A 19,968-nucleotide genomic window follows, 5' to 3' on the forward strand; every position below is an offset into this window, starting at 1 on the left:
GGATACTTATCCTTCCGAGTAATGCTATTTAACTATTTATAGTTAATGTATAGTCTAAGTTTTCCGTTCTTCTTTAGTACGAATAGTACTGGATAACCTACTAATAACTATAATGGTTTAATATATTCTTTTTATAAGTTTTCCTAAACAAATTCTTTAAGTATTCTTAACTCTTCTTACGTAAGCTTATAAGTTAAAAAGAACCTTAAACTTATTCCTAGTTTTAACTCTATTCTATAGTTCTATACTATATAATCTACTAGTTTTTTTACTTTTTAGGCTCTATAGTTTCTTACCATATTTATAGTATCTTTTTGGTATATAACTTAAGCTTTACTTAGTCTCTTTATATATTACTCTAACTTAGTACTATACTAACTTAGTTTATTATCGCATTTTATGTTATTATATATCTTTAATATTAACCTAATCTATAATCTAATTGATCTTTAGGTTATATTTCTATAACTAAGGCATTTTTAGTACTGCCTTATTACGTCCTAATGGTAGGATATTAAAAGATATTTTAATTTATCTTCCTTTAATGGTTATCTAAATAGGTCTTATTTTAAGGTTAATAATACCTCCTCTGTAGGCTATTGGATCTCCTAAAATTATTACTAATAGGTAAAGTTATTCCTTCTATTTGTAAGGTAATCCTATTCTTTTAACTACTGCTAATAAGATATAATTCCGTATTACTCTACTATTTATTAGTGTTTTAAACTGTTAATCTTACTAATTAACTCGTAAAATTAGGTATTGTCCTTAAATTCCTTTAAGGGTCTAAGGCTCTACTACTAGCTCCCTCTAGTCCTATAAGCCTCTACTTTTCCTAACTATTAGCTGCTTAATCCTTATATACTTAGCTTACTCTTTAGCCAATACTTAGCTTACTCTTTAGCCAATACCTAGTTCGCTTTTTATCCTTAATATACTATAAATATATATTCTCTAAGCATTTCTACTACTGTTGTCCATTTAAGTATTCTTTTATAAGAAATCTTTCTAGTTAAAGTATTAAGTCTCCTAGCTCTTATACTTCCATTAAATGCCATCTATATATATATTTAGCATTTCTATACTATTACTTATTTAGCGCCTAATATATCCTTATAGGGTATTTCTAATTCTTTTCTTTCTAATTCTTATATATTTCGCATATATTATCTATATATATAATCTATAATAGCGTATAGTATACTAAGTACTTTAGGTTAACTCTTAACTTATTCTTATCTTTAAGTTTAAACCTTTATTATATTAATCTAAACGTTATAACTTTGTTCGCGGGTGCTAAGATACGCCTTTTACTTCTTTAATCCTCTAATTGTTCCTCTAGATCTTTTAACATTATAATTAAGGCTCCTTTAATATAAGTTATAGCCTTCTTTATAATTGGGTGGTTTTAGATAACTTGCTCATCTAATTATATATAGAAATCTTCTTACTTATTATTATATTGTTGCTTATACTACTTTTAGTACAGCTGCTAGAGTGTATACAGCTTATCTATAAGAAAGTATCTTCTTATTACTATATCGTGATAGCCCTTTATATGTCGTTCTTTAAATCTAATAAGGATCCCTAAATCCTCTTCGTTTTCCAGTTTAGTAAGCCACTTAGCTCTTAGTATGCCTGCCCTAGGCCTATTAGTAATTCTTTATACGGGTACTCTATCCCTTATATAACCTAGTATACTAAATCTCTTATCTAGTTTCTATTCTTGCTATACAATAATTCTTTATTTAAATTCCTCTATAGTTTCTTTTAGTTTGCGTCTTGTAAGTAAATCCTTAAAGTTCTCTTATTTCTTAATTATAGTATTAACATTTTAATCCTATTGCTGAGCCTTACTCGCAATTTCTTTAATAGTCCTTATTCTGTTGCTAAAATCTTAGTCCTATAGAATTCTTAATCCTAAGCTTACTTCTATCTTAAGCTTTACTCCAGCCTTAGTCCAACTAGGCTTACTTAGTGTTCTTATCTTATCTTAAGAGTCTTATGCTTTTAGGAAACTTCGTCCTAAGCTTATTTATATATTACTAAACTAAGCCGTTACTCTACTTTATCGGTTATCGTCTATTATAGGTCCTTAAGATTGCCTTATCTTATTTTAAGAATCTTAGTTATCTCTTATTTTATCTTAAGATTTTTAAGCCTTTAGCCTTTTGCCTTTATTAAGTGCTAAAGTAGTTCACTATCCTACTTCTCTTACGTCTTATAAAGTAATAGATATTATATCTAGTAGGGTCTTAATCCCTACTAATGTTCCCTATTCTATAGTAGAATTATCCTTTACCTCTTTTATAATATCTTTAAGGTCTATATACTCCTAGTACGCTACTTTTATTGCCTTATTATTACGGAATGTTTCGCCTATATTAAATTCGTTGTCCTTAATATCCAATCTATAAGATAGTTTATTAGTTTCTCTAAACTTTAATAATTTTGGCTCCTATAGCTAATAGCTTACGCTATACTTAGCGTCCTTATAAATTTGGTATGCGTTATTATAACAAAACGCGAAACTTTTAATTAAATATTCTTTTATTCCTTATAGCGTATTATCGTCCCTCTATATATATATATTATCTACTAGTCTTATTCTTTTTACTGCGTAGTAACTCTAACTACTCCTATAGTCTTTAACGTAATAACCTTATTTTCCGTAATTTATATAAGCTCCTTTTTTAAACTATTTTTCCTGCTATAAAGTCCGCCTAAATATCTTCTACTATTAAAATCCCTAGTTCGGCCTCTACTCTTTAGACCTTTAATTACTTAATCCTTATTCTCTAGGTTTCTATAGTTATTTATTCTATTTCTTATTTTCTTTAGTACCACTTAGGTCTATTAGCTCTACGCTATACTATAGTCTTTAATTTTAACTTTGTTATTACGTACTTTACGCCTTATATAATTATAGAACTCTATCCTAACCCTTTTTAGTCTACTTTCTTTAGTAGATCCTATTATTAATCTTAATTGCTTAATTAATTAAATCCCTAAAAGTATCCGTATCTTCTATTAGGATAATTATATCCTAGACTTTTACCTTAAGTCCTTACTTATATTATGCTATAAGCGCCTTATTATTCTATTTAACCTATATTACTAATATCTAAAACTACATTATATATTTAATTGCTAAAGTTCTTTATACTAGGTTTTAAAGCTTTCTTTCCACTATAGTAGTTACCTCTAGGTCTTTAAATATTTATATTAAGCGTTCCGCGAAGAATATATACCGTACCTCTTAGTTAGTGGTTATTATGCTATACTCCTATACCTCTATAAGGTAAGATTTAAACTACTTAAGTACCCTTCCTGTTAGAAATAATCCTGTATAAGTAACTTAATCTATAGGCGTTCCTAGCTTTACCCCGTCTTATATAACCTTAAAGTGCATTTATATAAGGAATCCCTTAAGTTTTAACTTCTTCCCTAAGAATTGCTTAATTAAGGGTAACTTAACCTTAGCTGCTCCAATGCCATTAATCCTCTCTTTAAGTATCCTATTGTTATTTGTTAATTAATTAACTATTTCCTATAGCTATTTAACAGTAACTAGTTATAAGTTAGTATTTACTATACTAGTGTTATTACCTAATCTTAAGGTAATTACCGCTATAGACGCCGTTATAGCTACTGCTTTTAGTAGCATATTATTTGACTTCTTTTACTATAACCTTAGTAGTAAATATATAACAAAGCCTTGTAGGAGATACTATAGTAGACTTATTAATAGGCTAGGTATATAGGTATAGAATAGTTAATAACGTAAATATAACTAGTAGAGTGGTTACCTAATAGATTAACTCTAATTATATTCTAAGATTTACTATAAAGAAGAGAAACTATCTGTAGAAACCGTGTGTCTTTAAATATATAACTCTTCCTGTCGGTATCACCCGGGGGGGTACTGCAATTGCAATATAAGGTAACTAGTTCTTGATTTATTCGTGTCTTCTCATCGTCTACCAAAAGAGAAAGAAAGGGGTAGTAAAGGTCGGGCTATCTATCGGGCCGTAGGCAGTTAGGTGACCTACGCTACGCATACAGCCCCTCCCGTATACACTCCACGCCATTCATCTAGTAACGATATTTATAATCTCTACTCGTACAGACACTTCCTTATAGTAAAGGGTTCGGTATGTTAGTACGTTAGTACATTAATACGTCGCGTTCCTACGTTCCCACGTTCTTACGTTCTAAACTTATAACGTAACTAGCTACATAACTCGGCTACCCCTTGTCCTATAGCTCGATCGGTTCCAGCGCCTCCCATACTATCTTAACTAACCCGTTTATATCTTTCCTTAGTAGTCGCGCTACTGCTAATATAAGATCTGTAATATATAGTATAATATAATAGATTTTTTTTAAAAAAAAATAGGCTTAGATATAGAGTTATATAAAAATCCTTAGGTTAACCTAAAAAGTTATTAGTATATTTCTAGTAGACTTCTAATAGGTTTCCTAGTAATCCTCGTATTTTTTCTTTAGTTATATTTTTCTTTATTAAGGGTTTTTAAGAGTTTAAAGTAGGGGTTAGATAGCTAGATAATATATAATAGTATACTAATATCTCTCCAAACCCCTTTTAGGACAAGCCCCTTATAATCTCCCTCCACTATAAGGTAATAGCAATTAGGGGCCGACCGTAAGAAGGGGAAGAGGGGGGGGGAGGGGGCAATATAAGGGATATTATTGCGGTCGCCCTAGGATATCTTTAAATCAACCCCCGGATACCCCTTAAATAGTCGCCAGTTACGTGCTAAAGGCACGTGCCAATAGTATATAGTCTTTACAATCTTAAAGGCCTTACTTCCTTAATAATTTATCTCCTCTATATCTATCCTATTCCTATAATCGTACCTTATAGCCTACTATTTATAAAGTTCCCTTATAAACACTTATAAATAAAAGGCCTTTTTATTTAGTTTAATTGTTTATAATTAAGAGGCTATAAAAAGTATATAAAAAGTATATAAAAAAGCTAATAATAGTAATAGGAGAGAGTTTTTAAATAAGGGTTGCTATAATTATAAATTTTATTAAAATAACTAGCTTTTCTACCGCTATATTTAAATTATAAAATTTACCTTTAACTATATTTATAATAATTTTTTTTAATAATATAAATATATATAAAAGGACTATAGCTTTAAAATATATTATAATAATAATAAAATATATATAGAATAGAATATTAATAATAACCTATTTACTCTAGTTTAGCGTAGGTTTTAAATAAAATAAATATAAAAAAGTATAAAAAATATTTAATTTTATTAAATAGAAAAGGTTATATTATAAGGTAATAGTCTCCGTACTACCTAGCTACGGTATAAACCCTAAAAGGTAAGCGAGTGACTAGTAAGACGCCAGGCTCGGCTATACAGAATAATATATATAGGTAAGGTAATAAACCACCTAACATATATCTAAATATTAGGAGGACGATTATTAAATAGTAAAAAAAATAATAGATTAGGAGTTTATAAAACTTAATTAAGTCGCTAGTAAGGTATAATAGTAAAAAATTAAGGAGTTTATTAAGAAGGCTCTTCTATAGAAATTAATAAGTAAATGTAGAGGATAAATACTATGCTAGAAAATCTATATATAATCGACTTCTTATATATTTAGATAATCTCTTTTTTTAACGATGCCTAGTAAACCTTAGGTATACGCGTTCCCCGTCGTTGACTCTGGCGCGCCTATAGTAAATATTAGGGAATGGCTCCTTGTAGGCACCGACTGTGGGTCGCGCGGGCACAATTGTGTGAGTAGCGTGGTCGTTAGTTTACAAAGACCCGGAAGGTAGGCAGGAGGGCTTTGTTTGGGTGATGAGGACGACATAGTGGCGGAGGACGAACTACACCAAGATTTGGATTAATATAGACATTTAGGCGAGGACTTTGGCTTTAAAAATAACTAGCGACGATAGTGTATGGCGGTGGCAGAGGGTGATGTTTGATAGACGCGTTCCCCGTTGTTGACTATAGCGCGCCCATAGTAAACATCGGGGAACGGTTTCTTGTGGGCACCGACGTTGGCCCGCGCGCAGCATTAGCGTGGTCGTCGGTTTACCGGGTTGATGAGAATGAGCGGTGTTGACTACTGCCAAGATGGTGGCGTTGACAGGGAGGGGAACCCGTACATGCACCACCTTGTACGGAGGCCGACAAACGTTTATTCTGACATCCCTCGTTTCGGCATGCCAAGTGGATGTAGCGAGGGGAAGCTTCAGCTTGATGCAAGAATGGTGCGGTTGTCAGATTCGAATATGCTGTCAGCCTTGGCTCATCATATCGAGCGCAACTAACGAAAACCTCAACTTTCCACTTTCTAAGGGCATTTTCCATCAATGGCGCCGATGCCTTATTGAATCAGGATTCTACTTTTCATTCGGACGGAGAGAAGCAGAAATGGGCTGGCAATATCGCCTGCCAGTACCAGTCAGAACAAATGTCCCTCCCCATTCCAACATCTCGTCTGTGACTTCACAGCCTTGCCATCTGCAAAGCTTTTCAAATTGCTTCAGCCTGCAACTAGTAAGCGACAGAGGGCACTTCCTCCTCTCAGCCCTCATCCGGGACCAAATAGCTACTCCACACTTCGATGTTTGCAGCTGAGATCCCCAGTCACCGCAGGTATCCCGCCATTTGCAACTGGTTGAAGGCCACTTTTGCTGTATTTTGTGCTGTCAATGCACTTCCGGGACGGCTTTGGCACGGTGAAAGGAGCATCAGCTGGCGCCCAGTACTACGATAGAAGGGCTTTCCAAGGTATGCAAACATGGATCAACTACTTCTGGCATGCCTCGAATTGACCGTCATTGCTCTTCCATTGAATATATAAGGGAGACTAGTACCCTCAACACCAGCTCATCAACTCAACATCTTCATCTCTTCCTTCAAGAAAATCAGATCCAACAGACCCCACTCTTTGCTCAACCCCCGACATTCAAAATGGCTGCAGTCGACACTCTTGCCAACTTTCACTCTTGTGTTCAACTCGGAGCCGCTCCACCATCGGCAGATAACCCAGGTGGTGAGGATCGTCTTGCGCTTGACAACAGAAGTTTGTGGCCCAATGGCTCCGAGCTCATTGTCAACATGTGGGGGTATGTCCCTCCCTCATATCTCCTCTCTCCAGCTAACAATGTCATCAGCCAAAGCGACTTCGTTCGCAGCAAGGTCATTCAATACGTAAACGAGTGGTCCCTCTACGCCAACCTGACCTTCAAATTCATGGACCGAGACGCTCCCGGAGACTCTGATATCCGCGTTTCGTTCACCTCCGGCGCTGGTTCCTGGTCCTACATCGGCACGGGCGCGAAGACAATCCCACAGAGCGAACCGACCATGAACTTCGGCTGGTTCGACGACGAGACCTCAGATGAGGAGTTCAGCCGAACCGTGATCCACGAATTCGGCCACGCTATTGGATGTATCCACGAGCAGGCGTCACCAGTAGTCGATATCCCATGGAACAAGCCCGCGGTCTACGAGTACTACCTGCGAACCAGTGGCTGGGACCAGGCCAAGGTTGATGGTAATGTCTTCGCGAAGGCCGAGCAGGCGAATACTCTGAACTCGAACTGGGATAAGACTTCCATCATGTAAACCTTGCTCCCCCCTCCCCAACTCTGCTCAATCCAGATATCCCACCCGGTACAGACACTAACAGAACAAAAAGGCAATACCCATACCCACCTGAGCTTACGCTCGACGGCTCCTCCGCAGGCTGGAACCGCGTTCTGTCGAACCTCGACAAGACATTCGTGATGCGCTGCTACCCCAAGGAAGGCATCGTGCGCAGCACGCAAGATGGCGTCTACCTCGTGAATCGCGTGCGAGGCAACCAGCGCGCTAGCGGACTCGCGTACTATGTGAACTTCGGAAATAACGATGGGCAGGAGCCGGATGATTACGTGGAGGTGTCGAATGACGATTATACGTGGTGGGAGAATGGCGGGGAAGGTACTCACTTTTTCACTCCTCCCTTCCCTCTTCCCCTCTCTCATTTATCCTCTCTCTTTTATCCTCTCTCTTTCTTTCCTCTTCATTATGCTAGGTAATGAATGGCGACGTGCTAGGAGATGGCTGACATTCATTATGTGCCACAGCGACGTTCGGAAGCGGTGCGCACGTCCGCGCCATCGTGAAATGGAACCTGGCCGAGGACGCGGGCAGGTCGCCGCTGTACACGCGCGTCGGGTTCGCGGAGAAGAGTGGCGAGAGGTGGAATGTGTATAGAGATGATGGGAGAGTTCTGTATGAGCGTGATGGGTGGCAGGCTCAGGCTATGTTCTGGGCTTTTTAGATTTTAGATCCTAGGGGGGTGGTAGAGGGTAAGGATGTGGATGGACCGGTGTGGATAGCGGGGTCTTGAGAATGAGAGGGTAGAGAATGTTGTTATATTGCATTTGCTGTGGTTTCTTGTGTGCTGCTGCTCTTACGAAATTTAATGCCCGGTGGTTTGATCGAATCCCAGTGTTGAATCTCAGGACAGATATCTCGCGGCGCTGCTTCCCCTGCGAATAAAATAATTCCTGTACCGGTGTACCGTTTTCCCTTAGCTCGCTTCTCCACCCTGCTGTTATTCCCAAGTAGCATGCCTCAACTCTGGATTTTGACAGTGTTAGAGACGATTGCCCGTATGGATTCTTTCAATCGATGCATCGGACCATTGCCTTACCCTTCCCATCACTGCTCTTCTTGCTTCCCATACTCATTCTATTCTCATGGTGCTACCGAGAAGCGTGCCTGACCGTAATATTCTTGAAGCAAGACTGTTCGGTATTCTGGAAGAGGGATTTTCTGACTTGGTCGTCGATCCAGTTTCCTTGAAACATTTCTTTCGGCGCTGTTCGAGCGGTCGAACCCGCAAGATGCTCTTTGCGAGTCTGGGGCTCACAGCTCGGCGTGGTCCGCAAAAAACTCGGCGTGGTCCAAAAGTTCAACGTGGTCCGAACGGGGGTGCAGCTAAGCGTGGTCCGAAGAAAGTTAAACGTGGTTGCCGATGGTCAGCGAAAGCTAAGCGTGGTCACCAATGGAGCTACCGGGAAAAGGTCGGCGGTACTTAACTTTTACACATACAGAACGCGCGTTAGTAGCCATAATTTATCCTTAGCGACCGTATATATGAAATATGCAGTATATATACTAAGTATATGCATATATATAATTATAAGGCACCGATATTAAACGGCCTGTTAGTAGTAGTATATGCTAAGCATATACTAAGTATATATAATATATTATAAGGTATATTACTTAGGTATATACACCCTCTCGTCAATTCCGGTTGTTAGCGCTTTTAATTAAGCCACCAACTAACACGAATTCAGTCTATCCGGCTTGGCAGCTGAATATCAGAAAGAGACTGCCGAACAACCTCACCTGACAGTCAATTTGAAGCTTTTTGATGCCTCTGCCAGCCGCATCGTAATCAGGTGTATTGGTAAGCTCCACGCGGTAAGGAACCTGACTCAGGAAGTGTACTAATTAACAACACGTCTTCTAGTTTCCTACCCCTCTTCTAAGCCGCCGACGCGTTGTTTGTGACAATTCTCAACTTCCTTAAGCCTCTATCACGACCTTCCTTAAGTCTCTATCACGACCTTCCTTAAGTCTCTATCACGACCTTCCTCAAGCCTCTATCACGACCTTCCTTAAGCCTCTATTACGACCTTCCTCAAGCCTCTATCATAATAATTGCCAGCTCTTACGTCCAAATAACCTTTCTGGTGGTAATCAGTTTAAAAATAGCTTGCTTTCATCCTTAGTAACTTTACAGAAGTTAGAAATAGGCCCCAGATATATTAATCACGCTGTTAAGACGGATATTGATAGCGGTGGTCTAGATAAGGTTTCTAAGTTTTGGGTAAATATTAAGTCTTAGCGCGATCGTAAGGGACTTTAGATAGCTCTACAGATTTAAGTATAAAGATGTTTATCTGCGCCTGTTATAAGTTAATACCATTCTTACCACTTTTTATACTAAATTTGCATATTCCTACAACAAGTTCTAACTAAAATCTTTAAGATTCTATCCTTAAAGGTATCCACTATGCTATCTCCTAGGTACGATCCTTCCGGTATAGAAGGAACTCCAGAACCTACTTTACCTAATCCTCCTGGAGCTCTACTGCGCCTTCCTAGCTTTAGAAGCTTCTTTAGCTTATTTACTCCTTTCTTACCTAGTAATATAACTGTGCTAAATACTCCCTTTACTCGCTCTGCTATATCTAGTTCTTCTACTCTAATGCCGAGCCGTCGCATTTGCTGAGCAATTGCTTGTCTTAATAGATGGGAGAGACGCGAGGAACAGGAGCGGGAGGAGCGAGCTATAGAACGTATTTAACGTCGCCAACGGCTTTAGAAAAGTAACGCTCGAGCGCTTGTTCCTTACTCCCTAAGATGCACAATTAAAGGCCTCTATTGCTACCTTTAAGAACCTATCTCTCGCATTGCTGTATTAGTTAAGCAACTATATTCTACTGTCCACTATATTGTTAATAAAGCACAGACCCCGATACGTGGTGGCTATTGCAATGCTCTTGTATACGGCTCGCCAATTCGGCGTTAACTGGTTGATTTCCTAGAGTTAGATACTTAGGCGCGTCGCCTTACCTACTTAAAGCTTTCCTTCTATGTAGGAGTCCCTTGTTCCGACTCTATAGTCGCCTAATATCTTAAAAAGGAGGGCTTTTGACGCTATGTTGCTTATATAAAGCCCTAGCTTACTATAGCTTACTATTACGCCCGGTTAGCATTTATATTAGCTTACCGTTACTTCTAAAAAGAGGATTAGTAGAGAGTTATGTGGATAGATAAGGCAGCTATATATTATGGTGGGCACTAGCGGCTCTATGTTATTAGAAGACCTAATAAACGATTTCTTCCTAACTGCCTCCGTCCTAAGTTTACTAATATACCTTATACAATAGTATAGGCTGCATTCTGCGGTGTAGAAAAAGGGCCTCTACTATTTTGGAATAAGGAAGAATAGGGCAATATTACGGCGCAGGGCTTCCTGGATCATATATATCTAAAGCTTAAAAAATTCTATAACTTCTATAACGCTAAATATAGTGTATATTTCCCTAATTACGAATTTAAAAGTACCCTAATAATTATATAAATAGACGGAGCTCCCTATTATAGAGCTTGTATTACCACCGCTAAGTTCTAGGAAGATAATATTAAGTTACTTTAGTAGCTAGTAAACAGCCCAGATCTTAACCTAATTAAGGCTGTTTAGAATTTAATGAAGACTTAATTAGCTAAGCGGAAGCCTCGCCTGTTAACAAAAGAAGCAATGCAAGCAGCTATTGAATCTAAATGGGAGAATCTAAAGGCCTGCTACTTTGAGGATCTAGTTACTTCTATACCTGCACGCCTTTAGGTAGTAATTGAAGCAGAAGGGGGACCTACTAAGTGGTAGAGGATAGTAGAAAGCTTAAAGGACGATTAGGAGCTTGGAGGAGACATTTAGACACTTGTTTAATTGCTAAGCGTTAATTTTAACACTTATTTAGTGTCACGGAACCCCACCGCAGGGGCCTCCATAGGAGAGCCCCGTGCTCTCGCGTACACCTCGCGTACAGCTTATGTCAGCTACGCGTAGGTATATCACCTCCTTACGCCCTCGACCCTTACGATCGATCGCGTAACGTCTTGTAGACTCCTCGAATATATACGTCTTATAGCCACTGCCCCGTCCCATAACATTACGTTACGCCTTTTTACTACCGACACCTAGCCTACGACCAATTCTACGTCTCTGCAATACTATAGGTGCTGCCAGAAGTAGCGTGCCTACGAGTTACCTTACTTTATACTTTTAAGGAACCCACAATAGTAAGATAATATTCCTTACTAGCCACTATATTAAACCTAAAGAACAATCCAATACCTACACTTAACCTACAACGCCAATCAATCCCAGGAGAATTTAATTTATTAGCCCTAGCCTTAACCCCTAAGGAGAGGGACACTAACAATATCTTATCTTTTATTAACTATATAACTACGGACAAGCAAGTAAAAGGGCTATTACCCATTAAAATTAAAATACGAGACGCTAAGACATTCGCAAAAATGGTAGCACGAGAACCTAATAAATACTACCGCCTTCTATAGAACTACCACCTAAAGCTTATACGAGCCGAGATACATGCTGCCTAAAATCGCGATATTATCCAAGACCTATAAGCTCGCGAGGCGCTCGCTAATAACACGCGTTAAGAAACTAAAGATAACCTTTATATGTCTAAACGCGACGTCTAACAATTAAAGAAGGCTGAGATTGCACTTATTGCTACAGTTACTAAAAGAGAAGGTATAATTAAATACCTATAATCTTAGCTTAATAAGCATATTTATAACAACGCTAGATACCTCTCTACTATATATAACGCCACTTAAGTCTCTACGCCCCCGGCAACTTTACCTACTTAACACTTAATAGAGGGTTAGCGCTAAGCAGCCTTACCTAACGGGAACCCCTACTAAAGTAATAATAAAAGCTATAACAACTAAACCTAAGCTGCTACCGTAGGGTCTAATGTATATTACTCTAATCCCCTAGTTTTTTAGGGAGACCGTAAAGAATATAGCTATTAGAAGATGCAAATCCGCGAAAAACTAACTTAGAGCGCCTGCCTTTTTCCTACAGAAGATACTAAGATTAGCTATATTATTGGGCGAATAAAGGGTACACTATTTAACAGACTTTTCGCCTAATAGGAGACTAATGGCCCCTAGAAGTAGTAGTCCCACTAAAAAGTCCTTAATAATCTTAACCTAATATACTGTAACTACGACCTACTAGCTACTAACTAAGCTAAACTACGTACCCTAAAGATAAGCCCCACTAAATTATTTAATAAGTTCTATATTAAATTCTAGGAATATACCGGAGCCCTCACCTAAGACAATACTAAAGACTAGAAAGATCTCCTTAAAAAAGTCACTTATTGCCTTAGTTACGCAGCCGCCAGCCATAACTACAATAATGTTTATAATATAGTAACAGCTATATAGAAGATTAAACGATAACTAAATCAGATCGCTACTGTAAACCCCTACCTAAAGACCTTCTTATAAAAGCCCTCCAGACCTACTAAACTACCGACGCCTACTACCCTAAGCAACACTACTAGTCTTAATATTAACCTTTCTATACTAACCTTCTTGTAGAAGCTACTAGACGGAAAATATAAGCTACTCTAAAAGCTAAAGCGTTGCTATAAATATTGTTAAGAAGGCTGTTATAGCTATAGCCTAAACTGCTTAATAGCTAGGTTTAGCAGCCGCCGCCTAATACCTAACCTAGTACCTTAAACACTAAATACGTCGCTACATACCACTACCGTACAAGATAAAGACGTAGCAATAGTGGTAGAGTCGGATACGAAAACGGAAAACGCTAAGTCCTAGCCCTAAGTTATAGGTTAGGACGCCCTAATAATAAGGGGATCTATATATTAGCCTGCTTAATAAATAACTTAGTAAAGATAAATAAACGGAAATAGATAGTTTTACCTATAATAGGAACTACTACTAAAAAACAATATAAAAGCCGTTCTATAATTAATTGCGGAGCTACTAATAAATTTATAGATATCTAATTTGTATATACTTATAACCTACCTACCTTACCCCTTACCAAAGCCCGCGCCCTATAACTTACCGATAGTAGTTATACCGTATAGAAGATTACCTATATAGTATAACTCTACTTAGATATAAATAGGCACCAGGAAGAACTTTAGGCCTATATTACACCACTTACTAACTACCCTATTATCCTTAGAATGAACTAGCTTAAATAATATAACCCCGCCATTAACTAGAAAAAGAGAGAAGTAACCTTTAACTCTAAATACTGTAGAGAGACCTACTTAAGACATGGCCTAGCTGCCTCTATTTACTCCCTAGGATACCAACCTAAGGAACCCCTTATTACCCTACCTACGATTAACTGCTACTACGTAAGTGCCGCGGCCTTCTACCGTATAGCATATAGGAAAGGCTAGACCGTTACCGCAGCCTTTTAATTACAACTATATAAGCTTAATAAAGAATAGGACTACGTCCTCTATAGTAATAGGATAGATATAGTTAACCTCCTAAAAAACGATGCCCCCACAGAACTCTACGGACTTTTACCTTTAGACTTTAAAAAGTTTATAAAGCTTAAAAAAGGACTTACTAATAAGAAACTCCGCAAGCTCCTCCCTAAGAGGTACTATAACTTTATTAACGTGTACTTATAAAAGAGCGTAGATATACTCCCCCTATATTAACCTAATAACTATACTATTAATATTAAATAAGGAAAAATGCCACCCTATAAGAGACCCTACCTAATATTAAAAGATGAACTTTTAGTTATTAAAAAGTATATCAACAAACACCTTAATAAAGGGTTTATTTGCCCCAGCATATCCCTAGCAACCGCCCCCATTCTCCTTACTAAGAAGCTAGGAGAAGGTATTTAATTCTACGTTAACTATAGAGGACTTAACGCTATTACAATTAAGAACTAATACCCCGTACCACTTATACATAAGACTCTTAAGCGGCTTAGCTAAGCCAAAATCTATACTAAGCTTAATATTATCGCCGCCTTTAACCGCCTCTAAATACGAGAAGGTGACGAATAGAAAACCGCATTTATATCGCGCTTTAGCTAATTTAAATATACCATTATGCCCTTTAGCGTATGCAACGGCCCAGGCAGCTTCTAAAGCTATATTAATAACGCCTTACGGGACTACCTTAACGACTTCTGCTCTACGTACCTGGACAATATACTTATTTATAGCAATAACCCTTCTAAGTATACTAAGCACGTTTAAAAGGTTCTACAGCGCCTTAGGGACGCAGGACTTTATATTAATTTAAAAAAGTACGAATTCTTAGTTATAGAAGTAAAATACCTTAAACTAATTGTTACTACTAAGGGTGTCCGTATAGACCCTAAGAAGGTATATATAATTACTAAATAGCAAACCCCTAACTGCATTAAAGACGTATAAGCTTTCCTCGGTTTCGCTAACTTCTATTAAAAATTTATATATAACTTCTTAGGTGTTATAGCACTACTTATAGCAATAATATAAACAAAGGGCCTTTCTATAAAAGGAAGAAAAACATATCTACGTTTTATCTAGACGCCTAAATATAAGAAGGCATTTTAAGACCTTAAAGATACTTTTACTAAAGCACCTATCCTAGCTCACTTTATACCAGGACGACAACTCTATCTTAAGACTAACTCCTTAAACCACGTTAACACAAGCGTCCTCTCTTAAATAGGCAATAACAATCTCCTCTACCTAGTCGCATTCTATTCGTTTAAGCTTATACTATAAGAATATAACTACGAGATCTATAATAAGGAACTTCTCGTAATTATATAAGCATTTAAGGAATTCTAACCGGAACTTTTCTTAGCAGAACTTAACTAGCTAACTAAAGTCCTTACGGATCATCGCAACCTTAAGTACTTTATAACTATAAAATAGCTAAACTAACGCTAAGCACGCTAGAACGAGTTCCTCTCTAGTTTTAACTTNAAAATNNTATATAGGCNAGNAGTATAAGGTACTAAGCCTAATAGCCTAACACGCCGCTTATAAGACCTTCCTTAGTCTAAAGATAACCCCTATAACTAGTTCCAATAATAAATAATTCTAAAAGCACGGAATTTGGCCCTAGGTATACTACCTACAATAAAGCTAACTATACCTTAGCTCTACACTACAGAACTAGAATTACCTTTTAAAATTAATAAGCTTATTACCACGGCATATAACACCTCTGTTAACCTATTACTATATTAACTTATTACCGTAAAGACCGCTAGCGCCCGTACGCTACCGACTAAACTCTAAAGCTTAGGCTAGATTAATATGGCAGCCTTAAAAGTAAAAGAGAACAGGCTCTATTATAAAGGCCGTCTATTTATCCCTAACTTAGAAAATTTACAACAGCAACTAATCCAAATGGCCTATAACCTCCGATTAAGCGGCCACCCAGGTAAAAAAGGAACCTATAAGCTTCTTAGCCGATACTACTTCTAGCCTAAAATAATAGACTTAGTTAAATGCTTTATAGGCGCCTGCTACGGTTATAAGCGCGCTAAGGCCTTTAATATAAAGTACCAAGGATTACTGCACCCTCTACCAGTACCTATACGACGATAGGCAGATATCGCTATAGATTTTGTTATTAACCTACCACCCTATAAGCGATATGGCCGTACCTATAAGAACATCCTTATAATAATATGCCGACTTATAAAAGAGCGCCACTACGTCCCAACTAAAGGCGTAGCCGTTAGCAACGTCACTAACGCCTTCCTTCGCAAAATCTATTGATTATATAGGTTACCTAACTTAATTACGTCCGACTAAGGTATATAATTTGGCTCTAATGTATAGAGACAAATCTGCCAACGCTTTAGTATCTCCGTTAAGATGTCTATATTCTTCTACTATAAAACTGCTAGGTAACCGGAAAACGCTAATGCTAGCATAAAAGCGTACCTATAATAGGTAGTCGCCTATAGTTAAGATAACTAGGTAGATTACCTCCTACTAGGTAAATTTATAGCGAATAACTACGTCTTAACTACTATAGGACTTACCCCGTTCTTCGCGAACAAGGGATATTACCCCCAATCCAGCATAGAACTACCAGAACCTATTAATAAGAAACTGCCATATAGAAAACGCCTTAAGATGCTACTTACCGACTAGCATGCAGACCGTATAAAAAATCTACTCGACTACTATAAGGGAGAAATAGCCTAGGCTTAAGCAAAGTAGGCTTACTTCGCCAACCGTTATAAAACGCCACCACTAGAGATACGTGTTGGCGACTAGGTATAGCTAGATATACGCAATATCTCTATATAAAGGCCTATAAAGTCACTTAATTATAAGAACCTTAGCCTCTACCTAATTAAATAAGTCATTAATAGGGGAGCCGCATACAAGCTAGAGCTCCTACCTACCCTAGCCACCCGCGGGATATAGCCTGTATTTTACCTATAGCTACTATACCTTTACTAGCCTAACCCCTTACCGGGGCAGATATAGCCTAAACCCCCACTAGTACTAATCCGAGATAAGAACAAAAATAAGAACTACGAGAAGTGGACCGTTAAACAAATTATTAACTCTAAATACTTTAGCAAAGGTAGAGGACGATGGCTCTACTACAGAGCTATATACACAGGATTCGACATAGATTAGCTAGAATGGCAACTATAGGAAGACTTCGAAAATGCAAAGGATCTAATTAGCGACTTTTACTACGCGAACCCACAGAAACCGGGCCTAAGTAGAGATTTTATACCTAATCCTCTATGGGAGCCCTTATAGAGTTAAACCGTTATATATTACCACGTAGGGGCAAATTACCGTTAGATTGCCGTTAGATTATGGTAAAGTGCAATTACATAACCGGAATATCGTTAAGATGTCTAGGAACTTTAACCGGCGGTTAAAGTTATCTAATTAGTTGGATTCTTAGATGCTAAGCCTTATTATATAACGTTGTTTTAAGCCTTTAGCAATACCCCCCTTTCTTCTTTTCTATACCCTAAGTGTCCCTTCTATATATATATAGTAACCACAGCGTCGCCGGAGCTCCGCCTCTATAGGAGGGGGGGTAGTATTACGGAACCCCACCGCAGGGGCCTCCATAGGAGAGCCCCGTGCTCTTGCGTACACCTCGCGTATAGCTTATGTCAGCTACGCGTAGGTATATCACCTCCTTACGCCCTTGACCCTTACAATCGATCGCGTAACGTCTTGTAGACTCCTTGAATACATATATCTTATAGCCACTGCCCCGTCCCGTGACATTTAGCTACTGTAACTTCAGAAATATTCGTATATAGGTAATCTACTATACAATTATTCGTTTTAAAAAGCTTCATAAATTTTTGATATTAAGGTCTTTCGAAGCTTACTGCCAAGACAGGGAAACTCATACTAATCTATATGAGGATTTCCGCCCGAGAGGCGTCACTAGTAAGGCGCTAACAACCGGAATTGACGAGGTGGTGTAGTAGGGAATAAATAAACTAAGTATAAGTTATAAAAGAGTTAATAAAAGAGGACGATATAGTAAGGAGTATAGTAATAGCCTTATATAGAGATAAACTAATAAGGAGGGAAGGGCTGTAAGCCTAAGTAAGGGGCTAAAAGATCTCTTATATATATATACTTAGATACTATAGCGTAGCCTACCTTATATAAAATATAAAAGTAATACTATAAAGGGTAGTATAAGTTAATAGATTATATATATGGTGTAACAGAATCCCCCAGAAGGTACTTATCAGATGAGATAGTAGGAGGTTTTATCTATATTCCATCTATGTCCCAGAAGACACGGTCAGACAGATAAGAGGCGAAGGGTTTTGCTAGCGTCTTAGAAGGATCATATAGGGAGCTGGTTCTCCTCTAGAGGAGAACCAGCGATTAGTCTCTGAATAGAAGAGGTCAGAAAGCATTTGTCCTTCATTACGTGAAGCTCGTTCTACCTCGACTTATCTTCTACTTACCTGTGACTCTTATTCTACACTGTCGATTAGATAGTCATACGTTCCGGTCAGACTGGCCTCTTACATATGGCTTATAATCTTTTTAAATACTTTAAATTTTATATTAAAAAAGTATTTATATATGCCTTATATATACTCTGCATATACCTAATATATACGCTAGAATATTTACAATTTAAGATTAATAACTGTGCATTTTCTATTTTATTTAAATTGCATATATATTATATATACGTAGGCTGAGCGTAGTCTAACAGTTTCGCTTACCGCCCTTAACCAAGCCTATGGCGATTTTCCATCCTGAGGATGGAAAATCCTAATTAGTTAATTTAACGAACAAAGCCGGCAGAACCCTATACTGCAACGATATAGCAGAATATGGCAGAACCCTAGCAGAATATAGCAGAACATAACGGAAGACACGCTCTGGCACCGTCACGTGCCCGTATACGATATGGCACTTATTAACCCAGCAACTAAGCACGATTAATACCAAGCATTATTAATAAGGGTTATTAATATTAAGTGGTATTGCGAAGGATAAGCTTAAGATAGAGTTTAAAGCGTAATACGGTTAATACTAAGCATTATTGACAAGCGTTCTCAATATTGATTGAAGCCTTATTGCGTTATTGAAAACAACACTGATTACCTAGCTGGAGCTCTAGGACTAGTACGTTCTAAGGGTAGCCACAACAAGTTCTCTAAGTTGCATGTTATCACGCTCCGTCTGGACTCAAAGCCCTACCTCGGTATCGAGGATTTTGAGGATCTATAACACTCGGTGTCGTATTTAGGGCTGACGACGCGTTGATATCGATAGTGCCAATTTCAGTACGAAGATATGAGCTAGTGCCATCGAATGATATCTTGGCGAGTGCCTTGCCAATCTCGAGCGTCTGCAGGCAGTCGCCGCTGCTCGCATCCCAGATCTTGACCGTCTTGTTCCACGACGCCGACGCCAACCGGGCAGAGTCGTGGGAGAAGGCCACCGCGTCGACCAGATTGCCATGGCCCTCGAGCACGGCGTTCTGCTGGAATGGGTTTATAAAGCTGGGGGGTTTGCGTCTGGGGAATACATGTTTGGTGTATGTAAAGGCGGCTCTGATATATAATACCCTAAACCAAGACGACCCGGCTGTCATCTACTTGTAACTAGCAGTACGTCATGTCATCGAGATCGAGCTCAAGCAGTCGCCTTTTCAAATGTTTGTCCAATCTGCGACGTCTGAGGGGATGGCGGATTTGTCTCCAGGTTCCCCAGTACTTCCTCGTCTCATATAGAATGCCACGCGGCGCTTCCTTCATTAAAGCCGCGTCGATCTCTAGAGGCTTGCGCCGAATCGGAAACCGGGAGCCAAT

General features: G+C 38.2%; 3 protein-coding genes across 3 annotated transcripts; 2 read left to right on the top strand and 1 right to left on the bottom strand.

Moving 5' to 3' along the window:
• Window positions 1-7,061: 7,061 nt before the first annotated feature.
• On the top strand, window positions 7,062-8,277 carry K441DRAFT_518178 (zincin; the record flags this gene model as incomplete). Its single annotated transcript, XM_067642125.1, has 4 exons — window positions 7,062-7,135; window positions 7,184-7,633; window positions 7,711-7,994; window positions 8,141-8,277. Coding segments are annotated over 4 exons (945 nt in total), but the record flags the coding sequence as incomplete, so codon positions are not given.
• Window positions 8,278-9,895: 1,618 nt separating this feature from the next.
• On the top strand, window positions 9,896-10,305 carry K441DRAFT_659127 (uncharacterized protein; the record flags this gene model as incomplete). The annotated part of the gene is made up of 2 exons (XM_067648469.1): window positions 9,896-9,989; window positions 10,063-10,305. A coding segment is annotated over one exon (243 nt), but the record flags the coding sequence as incomplete, so codon positions are not given.
• Window positions 10,306-19,325: 9,020 nt separating this feature from the next.
• K441DRAFT_558120 (uncharacterized protein) lies at window positions 19,326-19,751 on the bottom strand (the record flags this gene model as incomplete). Its single annotated transcript, XM_067643402.1, has 1 exon — window positions 19,326-19,751. One exon carries the CDS (start codon window positions 19,749-19,751, stop codon window positions 19,326-19,328), a length of 426 nt encoding a protein of 141 aa, XP_067504606.1.
• Between the last annotated feature and the right edge of the window lie 217 nt (window positions 19,752-19,968).

The sequence above is a fragment of the Cenococcum geophilum genome, assembly GCF_001692895.1.
Source record: "Cenococcum geophilum 1.58 unplaced genomic scaffold K441scaffold_18, whole genome shotgun sequence".
Taxonomy (NCBI): domain Eukaryota; kingdom Fungi; phylum Ascomycota; class Dothideomycetes; order Gloniales; family Gloniaceae; genus Cenococcum; species Cenococcum geophilum.